The sequence below is a fragment of the Pararge aegeria genome, chromosome 14, assembly GCF_905163445.1.
Source record: "Pararge aegeria chromosome 14, ilParAegt1.1, whole genome shotgun sequence".
Lineage (NCBI taxonomy): Eukaryota > Metazoa > Arthropoda > Insecta > Lepidoptera > Nymphalidae > Pararge > Pararge aegeria.
In genome coordinates, this window is record NC_053193.1 from 8,136,793 (window position 1) to 8,164,257 (window position 27,465).

General features: G+C 35.4%; 1 protein-coding gene across 1 annotated transcript in view; it reads left to right on the forward strand.

Moving 5' to 3' along the window:
* Positions 1-27,465, forward strand: part of LOC120629355 (peroxidasin homolog pxn-2) — a 62,523-nt gene that overhangs the window by 24,864 nt on the left and 10,194 nt on the right. The window contains exons 2-9 of the mRNA XM_039898281.1: positions 8,912-9,076; positions 9,830-9,987; positions 15,445-15,611; positions 21,756-21,825; positions 23,124-23,253; positions 25,905-26,097; positions 26,482-26,619; positions 26,825-27,054. Of these exons, the coding sequence (XP_039754215.1) occupies positions 8,912-9,076; positions 9,830-9,987; positions 15,445-15,611; positions 21,756-21,825; positions 23,124-23,253; positions 25,905-26,097; positions 26,482-26,619; positions 26,825-27,054 (1,251 nt within the window). The remainder of the gene's footprint in view (positions 1-8,911; positions 9,077-9,829; positions 9,988-15,444; positions 15,612-21,755; positions 21,826-23,123; positions 23,254-25,904; positions 26,098-26,481; positions 26,620-26,824; positions 27,055-27,465) is intronic.

Consider the following 27,465-nt stretch of genomic DNA (forward strand, 5'->3'; position numbering starts at 1 on the left):
AGGAAGGTCGTATTTTATAGATGTTTGGTGAAAACTGATACCGCAATCGTAACTGATCTAAGATCTTTATACGTTTTTATACTCAAATATAGATAACTAGGTATTCCGCCTCAGAGGTCGTATTATATCCGGCTCATGAGGTCATCCTCACGTGACTTCCATTTGTTTTTAACGCTCGAGGCAAATTTTAATCGAATTCTCAGTGTTTATTATTATAAAAATGTAATAGTTTAGCTGTTGCTCTCTGAGCACAATATGCATTCAAAACCGTTGTTAGAGCCACAACAAACAAAAGAGTTTGTCGTTTCGATAAAAAGTCTAAAAAAATTCACCAAACGTCGAATTTTTTCCTTGATAGATTGTTTTTGCATTAGATACTGAGTTTGAAAGTTTTAATTGAATCTAGTATTAACTCTGATTCAATGACCCTAACTATATGCAACGTTGCAATCTTCATTTTTGTTTTCAATCTTTGAAGCAATCCCTTGAGTCGTCGAATGCATTATAAATTAAATTTTATATATTTATAAAAGTGTTTTTGGTAATTTAAAATACCAACCACAATAGTAAGAAATGATAACATTTATAATTATTTTAACGCAAAAGTTTAATTGCAGGTAACTTACACTTTTTTCTATTTATAAAATTTAACTGAATCATGTAAAGCCGACAACAATTTAAATGGTCATCAATAAAATACCTTTTTTCGCTGTCAAAAACTCGCAGATTATTATTAATAGTTAAAGTTTCTTCAACCATATTTAGAAGCAATTAGCACTCTAAGTTAAGCACAATCTATAAATATAGACAGGTTAATCGTGCAAGAAACGCTGATTGCCAAATGGGTAAGTCTCGGCTTTCGTTGTCATTGTCATTTTTATTGTAATAATGGTCTAACTAATAAATGACCTATAACTGTAGCTTAGTAGCTATACAAAGATTCCGCTCTTTCTGATATTCATTCAGTTGTCATTCGAAAGAAGAAGACAAAACCCTGCGTAACAAGTGCTTTACATCGTTTATTAGTGAAGGATTAGTAAGGGACTTATAATATTAACCCAATAAAGCGTTTTATTCGTTTGTTAAACGCGCAACATTCTGTAAATAACCAGATCGTGATGTCAAGTCGTGTATCCTACTACTTACCTACTTAAGTTTTCGATGCAACGTTCAATAATATTTCTCAATCTATTCTTAACTCCTATCATATCGAATCAGTAGGTAAAGAGTTATCTAGCTAATATATGGAACAACCTATTAAATAGTTGTGATAAGTGCCTAAGTAGTGGTCAAAAGTTTAATTTTTACGTCACTTGCTTTAACGGTAAAGAAAAACATGATGACGAAGCCTAAAATAAAAAAAAAATAGAGAAAATACCCGACGCGTTCCACTCCGTTAGGAGAACAGGAGCGGTTATGTGGAGCATGTACCCACTAAAACTGTGTGTTCCTCGATTCATGTATAGACAGGAATACATGAGGGCATCTTGCATATTCACCGAACTCTTGTCTCAAGTCTGGGAGTTCTTCATAATTTTCCTCAAGCTGTTTGAAGTCTACCAATCTGAACTCGGGCAGAGTGCTGGACTACGATCAAAGCTCTTCCCATTCTCAGAGGAGACCTGAACCCTATAGCAATGATTATGAGCACCGGAATACGTTAAGCCAAAACTTGAGCAAGCTCAGGTCTCCAACTAAAGTACACCTTCGTTGGTACCAGATTATACAGATAGGAACTGTTCTTCAAACACATCCTCTATTTTATTAACGTTTCCATGAAATCATTATGAAGTTATTCACGTTTCCATACAATCAAGATAAAGTTATTTAATACAAATAACAATTAAAACGGTGTGTTAGCAATAAATTGCAGAAGGCTAACAACGTTAACCATCAATAACGATTATTTATAGCCCCTGATTACAATGTAGCATTTAACATCCGCTTATAAAGTGGGCGGTGAACTTTATTATTTTTTTAAACTGTTATAGATAAATATGAATTGAGTTTAATTGAAACGATCGTGCTTAAACTTTGCCTCTACCACGCATGCGTAAAAAGGCTTTTTAATATATGAAGGGGCACTATGCAGGTATATTACTTTATTCCTATTTTGTTCCAAAACCTTTACATCGGATCAATGCTTTTAGTACAAAAATAGGCTAAATAAGATAATAATATTAAGATACAATCATTAACACATGCACAGCAAAAACCCACAAACAAATGAAACAATGTATCCATTTATACTTAGGTTAATTTTATTTTTAGGTTACTTTTATATGAAATCACTTACTTAACATTAACGTATTTAACTTCGTTACGTTCTTACAATATTTGTCTTACTTCTCGATTTTAATTATGCATTTTGTAGAAGGTGATCTACAAAAAGTACCCCCCTTTTTAATGTCCTTCTCTAGGTACGGGCTTTTAATACATTCTTATATCAGCCAGATGTTGTGACTACGAAAACAAATTCCTTGCCTCTACGCAATTTGTGCGAATTGTCTTTACAATTTTCGTAACCTTCTCGAGCAAACAATGGATTGGAGATTCCACTTGAGTTCGACCGAGAATTTAACATAATTTAAGACGAATCGCTAAGTACCTGCTAAGTGCTATCATAATATTTTGTATTAATTTGATTGCCTCCTTTGTTCGAGCAGTAAGCATATTGCTAGGTAGGGCTCTCTGGTCACTGGTATGCATTGGTCATACCGGGACAAAAGGCTAAACGTTGTAGCACCTAGTACTACCTAACTAATGTCTGGCATCTACTTATACCTATATAATTTTTACAACATGGCAAATTTACTATGGCTTTCGATCAGTGCTTGTTGCCAGAAATGAATTATGGCTCCGAAACGTGGTCGCTGTCTATAAGATTCATGAGAAAGCTCTAAGCCACACAGCGGGCGATGGAGAGAGCTATGCTATGTTCTGAAGAAGAACCAGAGTTACAAACTTAGCTTAACGAGTCGCGAAGCTAAAATGGCAATTGGAGTCCAAAGGTGCATTGGTAGACCCCCGACGACCGTGGTATTTGAAGCTCCCTACAAAAGACCTATGTACAGCAGTAGACGTCAATAGGTTGATATTATGATGATGATGGCCTTAAAAACTTTTATATGCATTCTTTTAAGACATGTTTTATAGACGAAACCATAATCAAAGCTAGTAGCAGTTTTATATTGCTTTATTTAATTTTGGCACTTCAATTTGAAACCAGTCCGGTCAGTGCCACTCGTGTTATAAGGCAATCTTTAAAAAGTCAAAAGTCAAAAAAGTCAAAAATATCTTTATTCAAGTAGGCCCACAGGTGGCACTTTTGATGCGTACATAAGAACCACACGGTAGTGAGATGATGGCGATAACCACATTCGTAAACTTAAAACTAAAGCTACGAGGGTTCCAAACGCGTCCTGGTCTAAGAAGAAGCCCACAACAAACTTAGCCGGGTGTTTTTTTTTTTTTTTATTATCACCATCTCACAATGTCATTTTAAATTATTAGAAGAGCAACCTGGTTAGAGCAATAATTTACACCCAAGCTTTTTTATCGTTTACGTAGTCCTTTATACTATAATAGGACTTTTCTATAAGCTTACGTTTAATACAAACTTTGAACTTTTTAAGAGACATCTCCAAGATGACAATTGGTAGTTTATTGTAGAATTGTATGCAATTTCCTTTAAACGCATTATGAATTTTATGTAACCTAGTATATTGCACTGTAAGTTTATTCTTACTTCTAATGTTTAAATTATTGCAGTCACATTTTTTCTTAAATTTAGAAATGTTTTTATGAACGTACATTAAATTTTCAAATATGTACTGACTATACACTGTCACACACTGTCTTTAATGATAGTATCTGTAAACGTCACGAGAAATAGACAGAAAATTTGGATAAAAAGGTGTTTCATGAATGTTATTAATATGTTTAAGAACATAAATAAATCTAGAGAGTTCGTAATAACAATATGTATTAGCTAGGTAGCTTGACTCGAACTGACTTTGTCATACAATATTTCAACATACCCACTTAATTCACTTTATTAAACAACAAAGTAAAAAAGTACATACTCCACATAAATTCTTCTTAAATGTATACACTTGACTGTATATAACATACCTCCCCAAAAAGAATGATTTTACAATAACCAAAGAATATATAGACTTTTAAAAATGAACCAAATCTAATCAACCAACAAAATACAAACCAAACTTAAAGCGAATATAAATCAAATAACTAATTCAAGTATAATCCCTAATTTGGATAATTATTTAATCACTTAAGGTCTCTGGTACGGTGACTTAGAACGCATACTACATTTATTTTTGATTTTGCCTGTCCTTTCCGAGGTAGAAGGAATCCCTAACATTTCAGCCCATTGAGAAGAATCTGGTATGGTAATTATTGCCTCAGATCCTTGACTACTTCCTTCTTTTCCCTCATTTAAGTCCTCATTCATGTTCTCATCAATTTCTTCAGTTCCTTGGTTGGGCACTGGAGTTCCATTATTTTCCTCTTTTTCTTCTGTGTGAGTTGTTGCCGCTGTTTTTTTAATTAATTGATCAATATGTCGATTAACAATCACACCATCATTGGTTTCAATCTTGTAGCTCGATAGACCTATTTTTTCGTTTATGATACCTGGTAGCCATCTTGGCCCCATATTGCTATAATTTCTGTACAATATCTGTTGACTTACATTAGTCTTTCGTGGCTTCTTTTGGTTGTTGTTGCTTATCTGTTTCTCTGTCTTCTTATTTTGCAGGTTATCTGGATGCAGAGTATCTAAATGTGTTCGTAGACGCCTCTTCATTAACAATTCGGCAGGGCTTTTGTTGGTTGTTGTGCATGGCGTACTTCTAAGGGCCAACAATAAATTAGGAATTCTAACCTCCCATGATAAGGAGACCATTTTCTTTAGCTTATCTTTTATTGTCTGTACCATCCGCTCCGCTAACCCATTAGTAGCGGGTAGGGTGCAGTAGTCACATGCCGAATATTATTAGCCCTCAAGAACACGGGATGAGTGTGAGTGCACACGAGTTTGTCGCGCAACATTCTTTCTAAATCGGTAAAGTTACATTTCGAACTAAGTTTTCTCACATCACCTATAAAGTCCGATACAGACTCACTGCGTTTTTGATCGCGTTTGTAAAACTTAAACGACATAGATATTTCGTTAGGCTATAGTGTTTACCGAGAAGAGTTTCTATTTCCGCAAAAGTCACTTCAGTAGCTTTTCTCGGCGTAATTAAAGCAAGTAAAGTGTCGTACACCCGCGAACCACACACTGTAAAAAAGTTAGCGCGTTTAACATTATCTATAATGACGCCATTCGCCTCGAAACAAAACTTCAATTGATCTATATAACTGTCCCAATTTGACGAGTCCGGGTTGTATTCTTCAAATCTTATTGCTTTTTTATCCATTTTGTATAATTTTCTCCACACGTCGCCACTAATATGTTTAAGAACATAAATTAAACTAGAGTTCGTAATAACAATATGTATTAGCTAGGTAGCTTGACTCGAACTGACTTTGTCATACAATATTTCAACATACCCACTTAATTCACTTTATTAAACAACAAAGTAAAAAAGTACATACTCCACATAAATTTTTAAATGTATACACTTGACTGTATATAACAGTTATTATCTGTTATCTATACAACTCCGTACAATTATTGGGAGGTAAAATGAAGACTATGCCTTTCATCTAAAAGCACTCTTATAATACAGAATTAGAGATAAAAATCGCCTTAATATGGCGTGCTATATTTAATACGGGATATTATATCATTAGCAACAAATGTGGTTTAAAACAGTACCTGTATCTGTAAACTACATATTTTACTTGTCTGCATGAAAGTTGTAATTTGACATTGCGAATGTCGAGGTTTGCAAGTGATCTACTGGCCTTCAAGGCTGTTTTAATTTATCTTCTTAAATTGTACTGAAAATATAAAGCTCATATTAAAACCTTGTTTATTTTCGGTTCTGTTTTCTTTTCGTATCCTTTTAAACGTTCATAAAACACTTATAGTAAAAATATACTCGTATAATAAAAAAAAACTGTATTATCTCAATCAATATTTTTATTTTTTATTTTATTATCGATGCGTGTTATTTTTACTATTTTTAAGTATAATTCATAAAAAAAAGGAATCCAAAAACTATGCCTTGCAGCTTACAAAAGTATGTGTATGACACACATACTTTTGTTATAAAAATTGTTTCGTCGCCATGGACGAAGAGGTAAGTAGATTTCTAAACGATTTGCTTGTTCAAATTGTTGTGCAAATTAGACATTTTCCCATACTATGATTGTTTTATACTTTCTACGCCGTGACTAAAGACTATGAGACTAACACAGTTATTTAGCGAGGAGGTTACATGGGCTCTTTTAAAAAATGTTATGTTCGTAACTTGAAAAGTAGGTATAGGAAAATAGAATTTTCAAACTAGATTACTCAGACAGTGGCGCAATGCACAATATTAATAATATATATATTTTTTTTATTTATTTGAATTAGATTCGTTTAAGTAGGTATATTTGTACTTTTTTGTATTTCGAGATGGGTGGTATTCAAATTGTCTGTCATTGTAGATATTAAAAGAAAATTCCATATTTTTTATTTTTAATGAAGATCTCTATTAGAAGATGCAAATAAGCAGAAGTGAAATAAAAAAAAGTTAAAAATAAAACTTTGCCCATAGTTAAAGATTCGTATTTGCAATTGCAAGAAACGTTTAGTACCTATGTAACCTATGTTTAAAAGCTTTAATAGGGTATATTAACTAAAATAAGTATATTAACTTAATAAATAAATATACAAATAAATATTTATTCGATTTTGTATTCAAAGAAATACATTATAATTTTTTTTAAGACATTGAAAGTTACCAGTTACCAACCACTTCTAGATTTATATCGATGCCAGTTACATTTTACAGTTTGTGAATTATATCTTGTTATTTGAATGAAGTCTGTATTTAGGAGGTAATTTCTAGATTTTATCCTTGATATCTTCTATATCCAGACATTTTCCCGTGATTAAAAGTATCCCAAGCTCCGGCTTTTTGCCGATTGTTGCCTTAAAGAACGTCAGAACCATTACCTCTGTAAATATGCGTAATATTCGTTATAAATACTATAAAATTGAAGTCTCATAGCGTTCATGTTAGCGAATCGTAGCTTATTTTTCAAAATGGAAAACCCTAATACTAATCTTTTAATGGAATTTTGAATGAATGATTGTATTCGTGTTTCATTCGGTTATCGCTGGTTTTTACAATTCAATCAACACGTAGGAATAAAATACACGCTTTGGCATATGATAGGCTGGCAGTATGTCGGACAGCGTGCAACCAAACTAGTATTTACTTAATCACTTCCTTGCCCAAAACCAGTCTTTTGATAAAGGGTGATAAATCCGACTGGCTGCAATGTGATTATATGAAGTCATAGATGGCGTTATATCCTGCTTTAGTAATACGTGTTTGATTCTTTTCATCTGTTCATACGCTTTAACCGATAGACTCTACTGCGGAAAGACTCTTGTGAGGAATTCCATACTCCGAGGTCGTTTGCCGCACGGGCTCCTTACAATTCCAATTTGGGGTTAAAATTTAATTGAAATTCCAACGCGCATCTTTGTTAAAAGCTATTTGCCATTTCATCTTGACAACATATTGAGCTATATCGATTTTGATATATCAAATATGAGCTTGGCAATATAACACAGTATTAAGCAGACACAATTTTTTTATGTACCTACCGACCTATATCATTTTCCCAAAATATGCGTATCGTCTTAAAGATAACTTAGTCGCATTGAAGACACATTTATCTACCAAACAGTAGGTACACATAGGTAGATTACTACAAAAATGATTGCGTATATATACGACTTAATAATATGATTTCTAAATGGATATTTATATTTACTGCATTGACATGTTACATTAAATTAAAAAATTGCATTAATTCAGTTGATTTTCATCACATAATAACATAGTATCTCATAATTTAATAACATACCAATTCACTGAGCAATTATTTAAATATTTTTCGAAATTAACATTATTTTTTTATTAACTTGACGATCTTTTAATAGTGACTAAGTATTCTAAATTCGAAAATGTACGAGACGTAAACATTAATTCATGTAAATTGTAATAGTGATAAGAGGTCAAACTCACTAGATTGGTACACCCAGACAGGGCCTCATTACTATAACTATGTTTAAACATGAATACAATTAATATATATATATATATATATATATGAAAAATATAAATTACTCTCATTTCAATTAGTATAGACTCCGATATAAGGCTCTAGTTACTTTTCTGTTTGAAGGCTTAGGTCAGTCGGCTTTGAACTAGGAAATTTTATATCAAGGTTTCGCGGCCGTATACTTTCAATCTTGCAGGTCATTCATCTATCACGTTACCTTTTATAGCGTTATATTTACATTAGTTGCCACTTCAAATAGAAATACGCACAAATTGTATAAATTAAGTTTAAAGTATTAAACTATAGTTCTATTTCAACTATAGTTGAAAAGAGGTTTTCCCTTACTTTTTTTCCGAAAGAGCATCTTTCAACTATGCATGTATTAAATATGGGAGTATTTTCAAATTTCGTAAATCGAATAATTCATATTTATTGCTGACATTTTTGTTTACAACATTTAAGGCCTTCCAATATGTGATAAGGGTAATAATAGAGCAGTTTTAGTAAGATTTTCTCGTATTATATTAATTCATTGTTCTATTAAGGGCTATGGCTAAAAAAAGAAGGAAATGTACAACTGAAATTATAATTTTTTTTTTTCACTTTTTATTAATGAAGTTCGTTTTTTAAACAAACTTTTTTTTGTTTGTTGCAGATTAAGGCGAAGTCTATGGCTTTTGGCGATTGTGTCGCTACAGACACAGGCGCAGAAAAACAAAATAGAAGACAGCAACATACAAACTGTTCCTAGTGACTTAAGACGAGCAGTTAGCGAAGCGCTTGCTGTGGAAAGAAGGTTCCTGCTGGGAGCAAATGATGCGTAAGGAAAACTCTATTTACTTAACACCGGAATGGTATCCTTTGACCCTTTTGAAGGTCATATTTTCTTCTGCTTAAAACAATTAAGCCTGAAATAAATAAAGCAACTTTATTTATTTCATGAAAGATTGGAGTGTTAAATGAATATGGCAATTAGTCTCATTGGAACTTCTGGTGGCTAACATATTTGATCGCAGATTATGAGGTCCTGGGTTCAATTCCCGAGTCGGGCCGATTAATAGACTATTGGGTTTTTCCATCAATAAATTCTTACTACCAGCCCGGAGTTTCGAAATTCGCCCGGGGAAATTAGTTCGAGTTTCACCTGTCTTTGCACAAACACTGGTCTAATATCATATCACCCGCTTATTTGGCAACCTCTCTGGAGATTGACTGCCTTGACCGAAATTTGTCAGGGAAACTGTTTTATGGCAATTGACATAAGGAAAAAGTTCAGAATTCCCTTTAAAAAAAAATTATATATAATATTTTAATTCTTGTCTCCAGCCTATGCTAGCCGTGCTGTTGAGCTGTACGTCATTAGTCATTTTAAATCCTATTTAGGCCCTCATTAAGTCACAGTTGCATAAATAAAGGTTGTCTGGGAGAGATCGCTTTAGCGATAAAACCGCCTTTGCACACCTAAACTAGTTTCTTATTTTTTTTATTTCTAAATGTGTTTCTTTGTATTTTGTTTTTGTGCGTGCAATAAAGAATTTATTAATAAATATTTAAGTAACTATACCTTTCACAGTTACAATTGTACTTCTGAGGAGGACGATATAAGCAACACGCCGTGTCCTCCGAGCAAGTACCGCAGTGCGAGTGGGGAGTGCAACAATGTCAGGCATCGACCGTGGGGCCGAAGAGGCGATGTTTTCATACGGCTTCTGCCTCCGAACTACGCTGATGGTAAGCAATTCAAACAAAGCATATCAAACTTAACAATTGTTTGCAAATGTTCGTTAATCTCCATCATTACCATCTTCAGCATATTAATGTCCCACCACACAGTGGCGTGCGTAGAGGGTATGCACAGGGTATAGTTTTCCCTATTCATCATCATCATCGTAATAATTAAATAATATAAAAAAACCATTTATTCTACTACCATTAGATTAAGATTTACATATTACATTACATATTTTATTTCGTTACATTAATTTAATATATAGATTGTGTCAATTCTTATTCGTTGTTACTTGCGGTAGAAGTTGCCTCTCTGGCGTAGGCCTCACCTAGCTCTCTCCACTCTTTCCTTAGCGTTTCTCATCCACAAAGGTCCACTTACTCGAGTAAAAACGTCCCCAACATCATAATAACCAAACTATAATGGCCCAAGTCAGTGCATTCAGTTCCCCTGAAAGAGAGACTGAAGTCCCAACCTCACCTATAACCTCTATAGGAGGGAGGAATTAGGAGCATAGACCCACCACGCTGTTCCAATGCGGATTGGCTTGAATAATCATTTTATTTTCTAGTACGTCATTTTAGTTATACTACCGATAGCGTAACGTTATATACGAGGCACGTGGTGGCAAAATATTACAGTAACTTTCAAATTCATTGAAGTAGGGTTAATCTAATTTGTTGATAATCCTAACGTTTGCTAATCACAGCTCATACCTATGATTTGTTTTTAAATACCAAATTTTAACAGTAATGGTGATAGCCTAGTCGGGAAGACATCGGCTTCTCTGTCGGGAAGTACAGAGTTGAAGGAAAACATCGTGAGAATCCCTACTTGCCTGAGAGTTTTGCATAATATTCTGAAAGGCGTGTTAAGTTTACCAGTTCGCACTCAGTAGCGTGGTGGCCTTTCTCGTTCTAAGAGAAGATCTGCGCCTTGTGTGTCGGCAACGGGTCAATAATAATGAAATTTTAAGATATCTATCTATAGCCCAAGGCGACCTTTGTACTACATATTCATAATGCTCGACACCAATTAAGATAAACAAGCTATCCGTATTCACGCTACAGGTTACGTAAAGTAATTATTGTCATTTCAGTTAAAGACAATGATATCATTGTACGTTATAATGAATCCGAGTACTTAATTTTCCTTACAAACAATCGGTCGTTCTGTAATTATATCAGTACGCTTTGCCAAAGTAATATTCATCGAAGATAGTTCTAAGATATCATCATCATTGTTAAAAAAACGAATAAACATTAACTACTGGACATAAGTGTATTGTAAGGAGTTCCAAATACCATGGACCAGCAGCTCTCTTCGGGAGCAGGATTCGTTTTATATAATCTGTCCACGTGATCAAATTTGGCGCCTCGTTTGTATCTAGGCTGGAAGGCTTTGGCCGTGGTTAACAACTTAAAGTGTTAAAACACATTTAATAAATCGTGGTTACTATACGATTGGTGAATTTCTTAACGACAAGGCTGCTTGGCAGCTTTCATCTCTCACAAGATAGAAAATGTATTGTATTTATTTTTATCATTGTAAACTGCAAAATGATGTTGAAAAAGAGCAATCTGCTGTTCTTGTTCGCTCTTCTCGCCTTCCGAACCGGTGGTAGAGTCACTACAAACAGACTAACTTGAAGTTTCAAAAGTGTTTATAAAATGTGCCTACTTGAAAAAAAGAATTTTGAATTTTTTGACTTTTACCGACAAGTGAATTAGCTCTAACCATGTCATGTAAAAACCGATTATCCGGTAACTGGTAGGAGTATGAGTTTAATATACCTACCATGCCCCTAACAAGATAGCCCGCTAGCATCTTAGACTTCATTATACATATTCATCCATCGAAATTATATTATTGTACAGTTTTATTATTCCAATACAATAGCTAAATTGTACTGGAATAAACTCTAGATTAACCAAACGTACCAATAGTTGGCGTAATTCGGTACTGAATGTGCGTGCAGGTGACGTCATCCACATTTTTCGACACAAATCTTAAGGCTAATACCCTCATTATTCTTCGGAGTCGGCTAGAGATGCCACTTGACCTCCTGAATTAGTTAACGTTTTTTTTTATTATTGAAAGCAATAATAGTTCATCGATCTGTTATCAAGATTTTATGTTAATATTTTCGTTGATACTCGTATATATCCTACTATTGGTAAATCTATCAAAGTTTAATAAACGCGTTTCGAATGAAAATAAATGTATTCAGAATTTTTTCTTTGGTGTAACCGAGTGAGATGAAGCATATTTATTTTTCCATACAAACGATTTAAAAACATTCTAAGTGTTTACTTGTGACAACCCTATTGAAGATAAAAGACCGACACGCACATAGTACCTATGCTACGCGACGCGTACCTAATAAAGTGACAGGACTCACATGTTTTTAATTCCGTATCTGATGGCTTTCAGTAAAAACTATGGCACTGGTTTACTCAAAGTTAGGTTTTAGATTTCACAGATAAGTCTCAAAGACAGTACATAATGTAGGTACCTCTAAAACCTGTGAAGTATTATTTCGGTTTTTACTTACACGTTGTATATTAAATAATGTTATAACACACATAAAAATATACCAATTTATCGAACCTTCAGAACATTATGTTATAAGATTATGAACAGAACATAATTTTAATTCTAAAAATAGTAAGAAACTAGTTACGCAAGTTTTTCGACTGAGAATAATTTTTGTGCACAAGTCATTTATTGTCGTGCTGAGTTGAATAACCGACTTCATAAACTGTACCTTTCCATTTGTTATTTCGTTACAACCTCATTTTTTTATGTTTCTGGGTTTAAAGTTACCATATATGCATAAAATATTTATATAAGGAGCTACGAGCTTTAAGATATGTATTCACTAGCCATCAATCGCCGCGCGATATTTGAGTGACGACGCGAAACTTTTGTTTGTTTGTATATCTTCACATAATCGACAATAAATAGGACCTACATCATAGTGCTCGTGCTGACAGTGAACAGAGTAAAAAATAGTAGAGTCAAGCTAAATACTACCTCCTTGCTTATTTCTGCCGCCAACAGGGCTAGCACGGGCTGGAGACAAACATTGTAGCCCCCGATTATGTCCCCCGCAAAGGGATAAAATTAACGTGTCCACGTGCACCGGAACATGGAATAGGAAAAGTCTGCCCCCGCTTATTATTACACATATATTATTTGGATATTATTTCCACTTGTGCGCCAGTGCTCTGAGAGTTGATAAAGCTGAGGAAGAAGATAAATTTTTGTTCTTTCCCCGGGCAGATAATAGTCTCCTGCCCACGCTAGACGTGCAAACAGCATTGCTGTGTTCCAGTCTAAAGGGCGTGGTGGCCCGTGTCCGGTTAAATTACAGGCACTTCAACCCTACGACTTCAGGTTGATATATACAGTCATACACTTTGGACATATTACTTGCATGCATAGTGACATTTGCATATCGTCTCCGAAAGGTGCAGATGTCATTTGTGGGATTGAGTATACGCTTTGATCGATTAGAGAAAATGATCGTTTAAATATTTCTTATTTTTAAACAAACGCCATAAAATTTTAAAAGCTCTCATTTCGTCATCAATTGCTTTTAGTATTAGGTAGGTTTATTTAATTTAATTTTTTTTTTTATTATTTTATAGTAGGCTACTTTATTATTATATTATAGCCAACCAACGAATTTTAGAATCGTGGTGGCTCTTATGCTCTGGCTGCGGGTGAATAATATTTTGATTTATATTTTTCGACTTTCGCTGCAGTAAAAATGTTTTTTTTTTTTGGCAAGCTACAATTTAAATATAACTTTCATAAGCGTAGGCAATGTTTATAAGGAGCTGTGATAAGAGTGACGGGTATTAGTTTTAATTATTAAAACTATAACAATTATTAATAAACTACCAAGTTGAAAGTAGTCGCCAATAGTAGATCTACTTGAATAATATTTGCATATCATAGACACGTACTTGCTTAGAAATATGTAGGACACTTGTATCACTTGAACTGTATTGGGTATTTTGTAACTTTTGTAAGTTATCGAGACCGATCAATATTCAATGATATCTACTCATGTCAATTTTGAATGAGATTAGAGAGTTTCAAACTATATACTGGCCATACTAACCCACACAGGGTTTTTAATATACCCGCTATAGCCTTAACGGTTTATCCTGCTACCATCTTGCATCATCACTACCAAGTGAGATTAGGACTCACGGATAATCGTTAAATCTCAGTGATCCATATAGGAGCTGCGTTTAATATGATGCATAATTATGACTAGTATTGAAAACTGCTTGAAATAAAAACTCAATACTAAATTATATGTATTTTTTAGGTTTGACCCACGAACAAATTTAAATTCAAAATTGCTTTATTCATGTAGGCCTATCGCAGGCACTTATGAAGCGTTCATACATATATGTTTACATAACTGTAAGGGGATGGTGATAACTTCGTACACCAACTTAAACCTAAAGCTACGAGGGTTCCAAACGCGCCCTGGTCTAAGAAGTGCCTACAACAAACTTGGCCGGGTAATTTTTTTTTTTCGTCATCACCATCTCACAGTTTATTTATATTTTATCTATGAAGCTAGAGCAATTCACACCCAAGCTTTTTTATCGTTCAAGTAATCCTTAATATTATTATAGGATTTTTCTGTAAGCTTGCGTTTTATATAAACTTTGAACTTATTGAGAGACGTCTCAAAGATTTTATTTGGTAATTTGTTATAAAATAAAATTAAATAAAACCGAATCGAACCGAACCGAACCCACATCCTCTTGAATCTTAGTCGAACACTCTAACCGGCAGACCAACGAAGCATTCAAGTCTTTTTTGTAGTTATAATTGACGGACAAAACAGATGGCCCACCTGATAGTAACCACGTACTATCAGGTGGTCAACCATCGCCTATAAACAGAGCAAACCTTCAAAGGGCATTAAAAAACACGTCCTGCAACATTGCGCCCTGCGTCCATCAATTAAATGCGTAGGTGTTAAGCCTCATGTACCTGCAATCACACCGGCAACCACGCCCTTCAGACCGGAACACAGCATTGCAACAATACTGCTTAGCGGCAGAAATAAGCATGGCAATAGTACTCCCCCGAACGAGCTCTGTCACAAAAAGCTCTACCTACTACTAAACCCCTTCGAAAAATATAAAATGATTCCTCCTTCTCCTTAGTCGCTCACTCTTGACATAGTGGTCGTGGTTGACGATGATGCATTTTCTTTGGCTACAGCAGCCCCCGCGATGCGCCTCCACTTGTTATGGTCTTCAGCGTTTCGGGAACATTGGCCCAACGCGTGGGATCGAACGCGTGACCGTTTGTCTTCCACTGTTTCCTGGACAGGGAGTCGTTCTATGGAGTGTTATTTCCTAGTTATATGTCCAATCATCAATATATATTAGCAAATTCAAATGCTTCCATATTATCACCAGGTGTATCACAGCCAATGGCACCCCCACGTCTGCCGGAGCCTGCGCTTGCGATCCAGGCGGTGGCTCAATTGGCTCAGCCCGCAGAGCATGACTACGTCACTAGCATGCTGGCTGCCTGGGGACAGTTCGTGATGGACGACCTGATCGCCACTGCTAACGGAAATAAGGTAAATCATTGGTAGCTTCATACTCTTATGTTTCGTAGGACGTACAGCACTGTACTGTTCTGAAATCTTTTGGTTTGGTTGTGTGGTTTGAACATTATCCTGGCTCTTTTAAATACTATATAAAATAATGTTTAATTAGTACTTTTAATGAGCTAAAACCATAGCGAGTAAGGCCAGTGAGTCTAATGGGAAGAAGAACATTTCTGACAGGGTCAGGAATTGTCTGTAAACCGAGTTGTGGCGTGTATTTACACCGTACCTACCAATAATTGTTGTGAAGACTAAAAGTTTTATTTTGGTGTGTGTACCCAAATTTCTCTCTCTCCTTTCTATTTCACCAACAAAATAGTTTCCCAAGGACGGGTCTTCGTACGGAAGTTAAAGGTACCTACACTAAATCCCACATAAGTTGGTATAGAAGCATAATAAAGAAGAAGGGAATGACCTATAGCCATATAAACAATACCACCAAAAATCTCTACATTAAGTTAGAAGAAAACCAAACCCTAAACGGACTATTGTTTAGAAATTTTGAAGGCCCTTCTATAAAATTTGCAAATTATTGTATTTGGGAATGTTAGTTACGACCTTCTTCGGTGTGGTCAAAAAGGCTATACTTACCATATACGATTCTCAAATCGGCCAATAAACGGCAATAATGAGTGTATAATTTTTTTTAGTTAAAAACGCTTGACCGTTTAAATTATGGATTCAACTTCAGCGAAGTTCATGTATAGGTCACGCGATGTCAAGAACTCAGACAATAAGTGCAATTATCAATTTCGAGTCCTCCATTATTAAGTCGTGGTAATCAATTACTTGTCACATCGGGTACGTTTCACACGTTGTGCGCAGCGGTGCGAAGGCCGACGGATGTAGTTTTTGTTAAAATAGGACTTCCATGTTTAATTTTTTTATTTCCGGACTGCTACGTTTGTCGCGACAGTAACTATCCCGCTAGCCTGATGTATAAGCCACGTCGCTTACCTGTTTTAGTTGTAATTTACTACAAATAAAGTTAGCCCTGGACTACAATATCACTCGATGGTATCACAACATTTCAGGGTATGGCAGATACCCTTTACCGATTTCTAAGCTAATTCGTCATTTTACAATCGTAGAATGAAATAAGTGTAGGAAAAAGCACAAGAAGATTGTGTACTACATGAATCAATGAATGAATAAATGCAATTTTATTGCACACCAAATAAAAGTACAAAAAAAGAAGACACAGCATTTACAATTTTACCTTATCGCTCCACAGCGATCTCTCCCAGGCAACCAATGGTGTACGTGCTGAGTGGGATACAGTCATATCCCATTGCAGAAATATTCATGGTATCACTATTCCAAAAGGCAAAATGAATGGAAGACGGCCGGTGTTGTAACGCATCGCATACGTCGCAATCTGCTCGAGTCTAATGATGCGAAGACTTTGATTTTTAAGCTTGAACTTGGCCGAGATGTTAGAGTCAAATATATATTATTAAATATATTGTTAGAGGTTAACCTTCGCCTATCTCTAGACTAAATTAAAGCTAAAGATATAATATGCCGTATTGAAAGGAAGTTTCTAACTAAGCGAGAAATACTTACCTACATTATAAAATAAATTAAGAAAAACACTATTTTATATGATACATTGTTGCAATTTTCCGACAAAAACCTTTAACAATAACGGCCCGATGACGCAACGGGCATCGACCCTGGGTTTGATTCTCAAAACTGTAAAATATTTGTGCGATAAACATGATGATGATGATGTTTTTCAGTGTCTGTGCTTATCTTTGCATTGTAAGAATTTATGTATATATTATTCGTTAAAATATTCATCAATCATCTTAAACTTAAAATAGTAACCGCGACCGGTCAGTTATAAAGGGTTTTTCGGGGGCAGTTCGTACATCACAAATGGTAAGCCTCATACATCAACTGGCTATAACAGTCCACTGTCGGACAGAAGGCCTCTCTCACAGGGAGGATTTGCCCATAATCACCACGCTGGACAGACGGGTTCGTGATCGCAGTAGATCGTAGAAGTAACACTGAGGACGCTTCTTCCCGTTCTCTATTATATTCCCTTAGTCGCCTCGTACGACACCCGCGGGAAGAAGAGGGGTGGCGACTACTGTATTCTGATCAGCCGTCACCACACAGCTGTATTTATTACAACTTCCAAAGATAAATGGTCGGACCTTGGACCCCAAGCACAACACCAGCTCCGAAAGAAGATCTTCCTGTGTGTACCATCGAGTGAATAACCATAGCTCATGTACATTAATAAGTTGGTGTCGTGTCGCAGTTAAGTTCAAACTTATCTTCGTAAAAAAGAAAAGGAACAACCAGCTATTTCATAAATCGTCGCGTAGTTCGTGATAGTTCGCGGTTCACGTGAGGAAAGGTTACATCTTATCGTCGGTGAAAGCCGTGACGTAACACCGAGTTCCTGATACCACACCCCTTCCATGTCATAATCAGCTGTGAGCCGACTGACATCTAATACCGTTCGAATGCAGGAAATATAGGTTTCATACAGACGGTTGACTGGATGATTACTCTTTCCTTGGAAATGTGTTTGAAATTATATCAGCGAGAGCCCGTTTTCGGTATGACATTTAAATTGTAACTGCAATAATTTGTATCGTTTTAAACTTGATAGCTGTTATTGAATAATTGCTATACACTTTTTGGGCATTCATATGGCCTATATACAATGAAAATTTACTTAAATTTATTCCAAAAGGCTGATTAGCGTACCCACCTATCTCTGACATTAGATAGACATATAAACGTTATTGCACCCGTTTGCTTTTCCGGAATAAAAAGTATCGCATATCTATCTCCACGATGAAAGCCTTTTAATATGGGATGTCTTAACATTAAGATTGGTTGAGCTGTAACTATATATTGCACAAATAAATAAACAGAAATACACTTTTACATTATTAATTTTAGTAACTATACAGCGCTTAAAATTCGCCGCGTTAATCGGCTACGCTCTGCTATAATGTGCGTTTAGCATTAAACAGGCAAGTGCATGCATATTTGTCAAAGCTTTTACGAACGTTAAGGCATTACACAATGTGTGTTACGTCTTCACCATTCATTTGTTATGTGAAAGTCGGTTTATTTGTATCGACGCGTCTTTGACTCTAATTGACTTGATTTATTTACCTGTTCTGATTTCTTATGTGCCGTAATGTTAGCATGTGCAAACAATTCTAGCCCCATCATCAGCCAATATGCATCTACACAGATATAGGCCTTTTAACGCAGAGCCATCTCTCATCATTACCCATTTGCCGGTCCACTACAGCGCACGAATTTCCTCCCACAATGGGAAAGGTTCTGGCCGGAGTCCACCACACTGGCCCAATGCGGTTTGGTCGAATGCACACGCCTTTGAGAACGTGATGGAGAACGCTCAAGCATGCAGATTTCCTCACGATGTTTTTCCTTCACAGTTGAAACAAGTGATATTTTTATTACTTAAATCGCACAAAACTTAGTTAGAGGTGCGTGCTACGATTCTAACTCGGCCCCCGAAAGTGAAGCCGAAGTCCTAACTGCTGGGCTATCAGCACTTCAAGTCTACTTATTTCTAACCTTTCGCATCCAATCGATTATTAACGGCCCGTGGTTGCCTTTAAAGACCGACGCGCCATGGGGAGGCACGATTTATGGTTATGTCGGACTCCTACTGTCTATACTAAAACCCCACAGTGTAAGTAAAACTTTGGGGAACAGTTAGTAATTAAATATACAGTCATGATAATATATCGATATCACCAGCAGGATACAAAAATTATATCCCCCGATTATATCCCCAGCAGCACGGTTAGCAAGGGCAGGAGACAATTATATCCTCGGGGAAAAAATAAAAAATTATCTTCTCCCACAGCTTTATCAACTCTCGGAGCACTTACACACAATTGCAAGTAATATATTATAACTGCCGTTACCAAACAAATAAGCCCGCTACTCTCTAGTCTGCATCATCAGTAACCAGTTGAGATTGCAGTCAAGGGTTAACTTAGAGTAGAATAATAAAAATACTTAAAAACCGTCCATTTTTTTAATTTACTTAAAATACTAAAGAACCAATAACAGTAATTAAAACCACCTGGATTGCTTAGCTTTGTAGCTGATAATGGCGCAGCCGATTGGGCCTCTGTAAGGTGACATGAAGGTACTAGGACTCGATAGCTAAACATGACCCATAGAGTTCTCATAGGAAATAATAGTCTGTCAGGACAAAAAAACCTATTTACTTGTTTTGAAACATTAAATCTTTGTGCCTTCCAAGTGAGACAATTCTGTTGTACAAAAATCTCTAAAGTCTTATCAATTTATATGTAGTATCATGCTTTTCGCTTCGTTATGAACTTTGTAGATAAAGTTAGTGCTTACTCCGAACTTGTCAATTTATTTCAGTGTATTTGTGCAACAGAATCGTCACCGGATGCGCACATCCCAAAAAAAAACTTAACTAACAGGTCTTAAAGTAGTGCTGCCCTTTTCACACTTTACGCTGAAAGAGGATAGCACTATTTTTTACAAATGTCCATTTAATTTCAGAGATTCGTGTTCAACACAATTGAAACTATTATCACGCGGACATTTGTATCTTTCTTTTTTGCTAAAAATCTTTTAGCTTGCGTCCAGTAACGTTATGGCCAAATAAATTATATTATAATAGAGAATTGCGTTGTTGTGTCATTCTATCATTTACCGTTTCCAATATTACCTAAATTACCTTTTGACCATTGAGCAGGTAGATACTTAAATGACAATACGTTTTGTTGCAAGATCCTGTTTAGCTTTCATATTTGTTGCCTAAGCGTAAGAATGTATTAAGAAGAAACACGTAATCGTATTTCATTACGTTTAATTTAATACTGGAACTGATATTAAAATTGGTTGCACTCTCGGGCGACACCCACTCTTTGGGTCAGAAACACGCTTTGTGGAAGATTGTTGAGAAATACTGGGATGTATTTAAAAACCGGATTTCATACTGTCGCTTTGAACCATAATCCCTGAGGGGTATTGAATGTAGCAACAAATGTATAATAAAAAGAAAACTTATGATTATAAATTATTTGGTCTTTAGAGAGTGGATCGTGTTTGACGACCTCCCTGGCGCAACGGTGAGCGCTTTGGATTTAATTAGGATGTCCGGGGTTCGATTCCCGACAGGGGCAATTTGGGAATTTATTTTTTATGAATTTTCTCGTCTGGTCTGGTGAGAGGCTTTGGCCTGGCTGGTTACCATCCTACAGACCTTTGTCTGTAGAGTGGAACGTGCGATTTACTGTTCCGGTGCGATATCGCGTAGAAACCGATTAGGGGTATGACTTCCGTAGGTAGGTACTCCCTAACAGGTTAGCCCATGTACCATCTTACACTGCATAATCTCTTACCACCAAGTGAGATTGCAGTCAAGGGCTAACTTGTAGTAGAATAGTAGTAGACAAAAAAAAATGTTTGATGTATGTTGCAGATATTTAAACGCAAACGTCAGATAGTTTTCCTTTTCCAAAAATATAAAATCGCTCAGCCAGCTTTTATGAAGTGAACTACATTGGGAGTTTCAATACAATGTTTAGTTTAGTGGCTTTGGCCGCAGCTACCTACCGACAAAGCGATATATCTTTGGGCTACCTTGTAGTTGAATAAAAAAAAATATATAGATCTATGGCAGAACTTACGACTTGTGTACCTACATGTTCTATAGCGAAACATATGACCTTAAAAGGGTCACTGGATGGATCAGGAAGGACGCTTAGGCTACTAATGATATTGCGATGATGATAAAAATATTCTTCTTCTTCTTGCTCTTATTCTAAGTTATAAGGACGGCTAGTTGTTTTGGTTATGGCATACTTATTTACGACCACCTACTTGATGTCAACCCTTCTCGGTTATGTTTTTGTTGGTTGAAAAGCCACCTTGCGGTTCCAAGGAGCCCATTTAATCGCAAAGTTGGTTATGACAATGGAAGGCAGACCTCCCATGACCTCATTTCGAACTCCTTCAGAGAAGTTCTTTTTTCTAGTTTTTAGGTCTCCACATCCGTTATTTATATCCAAATATTATTTCATTGCACTGAATATATTATGATAATTGAATATTTTATTTCAGAACTGTGAGGGATCAGTTTGCGAGTACATGCGTTCAGCGCCGACAAGAAACTTCGATAATTGCGGTTTTGGTAAGTCTTCCTCGTGCATTTTATATTTTTTTAGTTTTATCTTATACTAAGTACCTACGTTATAAAAATTCTTAGCCTTATTCAGTTTTATTAAGGAAAAGGTGTTATTTAACCGATCGTAGTCTCCAAGTTTAGTAGGGCTAGCCTCGTTTGAACCTTTTGCTTTCCGGAAACCATTTGAATGATGACTTTATCTCGAAAGCTGTAATTAATTTCTCTGATATCTGATACTTAAGCAACAGATACTATAAATACACAGCCAATTGTTAAATAAAATGCTTATACACACGTTACAACTGTATTGGTTACAATAATATAAAATTATGTACGAACAATTTCCATACACACATCATTATACATTAATATTTATAAAACTTATAAAGTTGTATGAATTTTTATACTCAATGTTATTTAATTTGAAATGTTGCAGTAGGAAGTAGTACTTATCAAGTATGTAATAAATTCAAGTGTACTCTATGACTGGTGTGTATACTGTATAGTATTAATTAAGTAACTCTATTTCCTGATCGGAACTATGAAACACATACCTACTCATTGATAAGAGCATATCCTAAGATTGTGTTACCTATGTGCATATATTAAAATCGCTTACCGGAAACTACGGAACTACGAAATGAATATTAATGAAATAGCCATGTTCGGAATAACTGTAGAAGCTGTAAGGTTGTACGATACCTCTCACGATAGTATATAGCAATTTGCTAAAGTGTTGTCACCTATGTTTTCAAAAAACGACACAAATTTGGATATTCATTGTTTTACCGTATGGGAGTGTTGTATAAATGAGCTAAGAGTATACCTAACTACATAATGGATCTTCTGTGGTAGAACTAATTACATCTTTAGTTTATAAGATATGTAATTTTCCTTGATATATCGTCGTTGATATTCCAATACCGCGTAACTGGTATTGATAAATGAGTTCTTATAGCGTCCGAAATCAGTAAATTGAATGAAAAATTGAAACTATTCAAGATAGACTTTATTTAATTTTACATTTTAACCCAACTAATGGGAATAATAACTTTAAAACAAGTACAATTATAGTTAAAGAAAATAAAGTTTTCCTTATCATCACTTTGTAAAAAAAACGGCTAGGTTATTTGTGTGGTAAACATTGTACTAAAGCGGTATTTAACAATGTGACTTACGCTGTGTCTCAGTTTACCATGTATTCAATTCCTTGTCTTAAATTAAATTAAATTTCTTATATACAATTCACTGTCTCATATTTAAGTCACTGTTTTATATTAAATTCACTTTCTTATTTACCACAGAACACAGGGAACAGATGAACATGGCAACGTCCTTATTGGATGGGTCTGCTCTCTACGGTAGCTCGGAAAAGGAGCTTCGGTCGCTGAGATTGTACGACGCTGGGAAAATGGACGTGGGCTCTTGTAGAAAGTAAGTTGAAATTTGATAATCTTTATCATCCTCAGCCTATAGAAAGTTAAAGCAGTGTCCTTACAAATAATATAATGCGTTGTTTGTTTGTCCTTCCTTTAAGCCTACGACAATATAGCACAAGTTTAAGTTTTAACTTTAAGACTCATGAATTTAAGGCATGGGACCACCTCACTGCTCCAATGCTGTATGGCAGTCTTTATCTTCGGCTTGATGTATTTCGATGTATTTTTCTTTAATTCAAATTTGCACTTACTACGCCAATTCTTTGCTAATCGTGTTTCAGAAACAAATGAAATACAATAAGATGTGAAAATTCTCACGTGCAATTACAAGATAATTATTTGAATAGGCTTTTAGATATGTCCGTATCTCCGACTAACATTTTTTTTATTATCGCCGCCATTCTTACACTACGTAGATATACTTTAAAGTGGTTTCGAGGTACCTATTTCTGGGTCATAACAATTTCTTATTCCCTCAATTTTGCCCATCGTTTTGAAGGTCTGAAGGGGTCGGTACCGATCGATCATGTCTGAGAACATGCCCTCGATAACAGACTTTTCTGCATTTGATGATTTCTGGAGCATCTGGAACATGTTTGTGTGATGCACATGAATCTTTTTCAGTGTCTGGGTGTTTATTTGTATATTATAAATATTAATGTATATTATTCATCAAGATGTGTGTATTCTCGTAGTATAATTATATAAATAATTATACAGAATCTTCTACCTAATCCTTTTTTGGCAAGGCTAACTCTTGAAAATTTTGAAAATTGCTTCTTAGTTAAAATATTGGTTCAGATTTTTATGAACGACGCCATTAAGTATTAGAGCCCAAGACAGAAAATTACAAACTTAGGGTTGTACAGAAACACAGAACAACAATAAGGGTTAAAAATTACCTACATAAAGAATTGATTTTAGTTTTTTCAGACCTTACATTAGCGTATTAAAAATGTTTAACCTTTAACGTCCACTTAACGGACTTAGTAATATTTGATACAGATAAAGTCCAAGATCTACGGCTTAAGTTCCTTTCTCAAATGCACTGTAGAAGCAATAAGTACGAATACTTACCAAAATTTTCTTGGCCCGATCCGTGTATCGAAATTAAGACATCGTGATTCTTAATCCATCCGTAGTCCGTAGTCCTTCACACCGACCACGATACCAACGAGGCAGTCGAAGAGATTATAATCGAAGAAGCATTATGAAATGTCATCTTAGTTTATTCTAGTCATTATAGTATCGTGCTTTACGAGCGCATTTATGTTGATGTTGTCATGATTTCATGAGATGTGATCCTATAGTTCACGGCCAATCGAACGATGAATATCTAGCTACCTACGAGTACCTATCTAAGTCGAGTCTATAAAATAAAATTAAACGTTGTTTGTATCTAAAAATGTATATAGATTATTGTTGACATGAATTTGTAAGTCTCTTTTTGACTATGTTAAAATAATACCTTTACCTACCTGTTAAGTCGCTGTTGAAAGATTTGCTTCTTGAATTAAATAAAGCCCTCAATAAAGCCAATGTAACAAAAAGCTCATTCTACAAAGTGAATACCAACGTGTCACATCGACGGATTGTATGCAAAACAAAGGCAATACAACCTTCACATAACTTGCATTGCGCTATAAATTTGGATCTAAGTCAACGGAAAGCATATACCTACAGTATGGGTGAAATACCTAGTCACGATTGTTAGACTAGCTGATTTAACATAAATGATCTTTAGCGCCGTGTACATTGTTACAGCAAATTTAATTACCTACCTTAATTTTTTCCATTATTATTATCTAGCGTTATTAATGCTGGGCATACCTAGACTAATAGAAATAAAGCTGAACAGTTTGTTTGCTTGTCTTAATTATTAAACTCTTTATTTGTATACCACAACATTTAAAATATAACAAAAACAGAAACATCGAAAGAAGTAGTAATACAAAAGGCGGCCTTATCGCTTAATAGCGATCTCTGCCAGGCAACCTTAGAATTAGGAAAAAAAAGAAGAGGAGAATAGACTGCTGGTGGTACAAATATTAAAATACATACATGCAAATAACTACATGCTAATACATAAACTAGTGTGCACAAATAAATAAAAAGTAAATAATATAATAAATAAATGCGCAAATCTTTTAACTACCAGTTGTATTTGAATCTGTTTTGAATTTGATAGCCCTTGAAAAAGGTTATTTTATTTATTTGTACACTTTATTTGTAAACCACAAATAGTAAAAAAAAAAACAATGGACACAACAAAAATAAACTTTAAAAGTAGGATACAAAGGGCGGCATTATCGCTTAGTAGCGATCTCTTCCAGGCAACCTTAGGATTAGGAAAACCAAGGGAAACCGATTGGTGGGGTGTAAAGGCTACACTAGCCTTCAAACTAGACCAGAGAAATATTAGAAATTAGAAATTTCCAAATTGCCGTGACTCGAACCCGTGACCTCCCACTTATTAGGTCACAATGCTCACCATGCCGTTGGGAGATCAACCAAAATATATCATACAAACAGTACCTTTCTTCCATCTACTAGTGTACTTACTAAAGTCAGAACTCCTTTTATGATTCAATTTTACTAACCAAATCCATCTGCCACTGATTTAACCTTATATTTTATTTCAAATAGATGTAACGACGGCACACCTACAGCTCCTTTATACAAAACCCTGTTGGCTGAGCACAACCGTATAGCTGGCCAGCTGTACTCAATGAATCCTTTCTGGGAAGACAACACGCTGTTCTTAGAGGCTCGGAGAGCAATGGCCGCTGTCATCCAACATATTACTTTCAATGAGTTCCTGCCAGTATTATTAGGAGAGGTAAGTTTGTTAAAATTTTTTGTTGCAATAGTCTTAGAAAGAAAAACCTCGTAGTTCGGAGTTCCTTTCGGGGTTTCCCCGACCGAGTACAGTCAAGAGGAAAAACGCCGTTAGGGAACCAGCATAACTATACGCTGGTTTCCTAACGGAGAGTTATATATAACGGAGAGTTATATATAACTCTCCGTTATATATAACTCTCCGTTTCGGCCAAACTTTAACGGAGAGTTATATATAACTCTCCGTTAAAGTTTGGCCACTGGACTAGTATCTAAACCGTTCTCATTCTGAGTGGGCAGGGCATGCATTAAGGCCAATGGGTCTAAGTATGTAACTGAGTGTATCCTTCCAATGTTTACTTACAAGTATTGTTAATATTTTTAGGTGGGGATGGCCAAAGCAGAACTGAAGTTGACTTCCCTCGGATTCTGGCGCGGATATTCAAGTTCTAATCGAGCTGGTGCGTACGCCGAATTGGTCTCGGTTGCTCCAATTTTTAACGCTATGATGAATGAGAAATTGGTAAGAAAATCCATTTTGATTGTCCGACACAATTTTAAAGTCACGCGGTAAATACGTCATTTACCTTTAAATAAAGCTTTGAAACTATCGATTCTCTTTATTTAACTTAGAAGTTCCTATAAGTATATCTGAATTCCATAAAATATTCTTCTAAAACTCTTGATATTGAACCATAGTACTAAAACATAATATAATTTTATTGCAGCTAAACAAAACAGTAACTCTTCAAGAGCTGGTCAAAACAAATTCCCACCAAGTTTCTAGGTTCCCAACGTCAGCCCAATGGGGCCTCAACCGAGCTCGCGATCACGGACTGCCTTCTTATCTGAAAGTCCTACGTATGTGCGATCCTATGGCAAATGTCAAGTCATACGCCGATTTTGAAAAACTCGGATTTGATAGAACACACCAAGAAATGCTGGCCGATATGTATAGGTAAAATTTGTCGATTTTGATATTAACCATAGCGCAACGTCGACTTTTATTAAAACATTTTATAAATCACGCGGAAACAGGTTTCTTTCCTGCTTAAAAAGTATTTTATATCAGTCACCAGAATTCAAGCGGAATTTAGTCTAAAATTCGTAATTTAGTCAAGAGCTGTGTAGCTTTTAAAGGTTTTAGAAGAAAGAAAGTGTACTGTGTACTTATACGGGATAAAAAGTATTCTAAGTAAATCTACAGGATACAATCTTTTTATGTTCCAAATTTCATCAAGGTCGGTACAGTGCATTCGCATTTTTAATATTTGTATAAATAGAAGAGTAAATAGGAGATTTATGAACATTCTCCTTACTTTTATGGAGCAATCGATGAATTCGGATTCCTGGTATATGAATTGAAAAA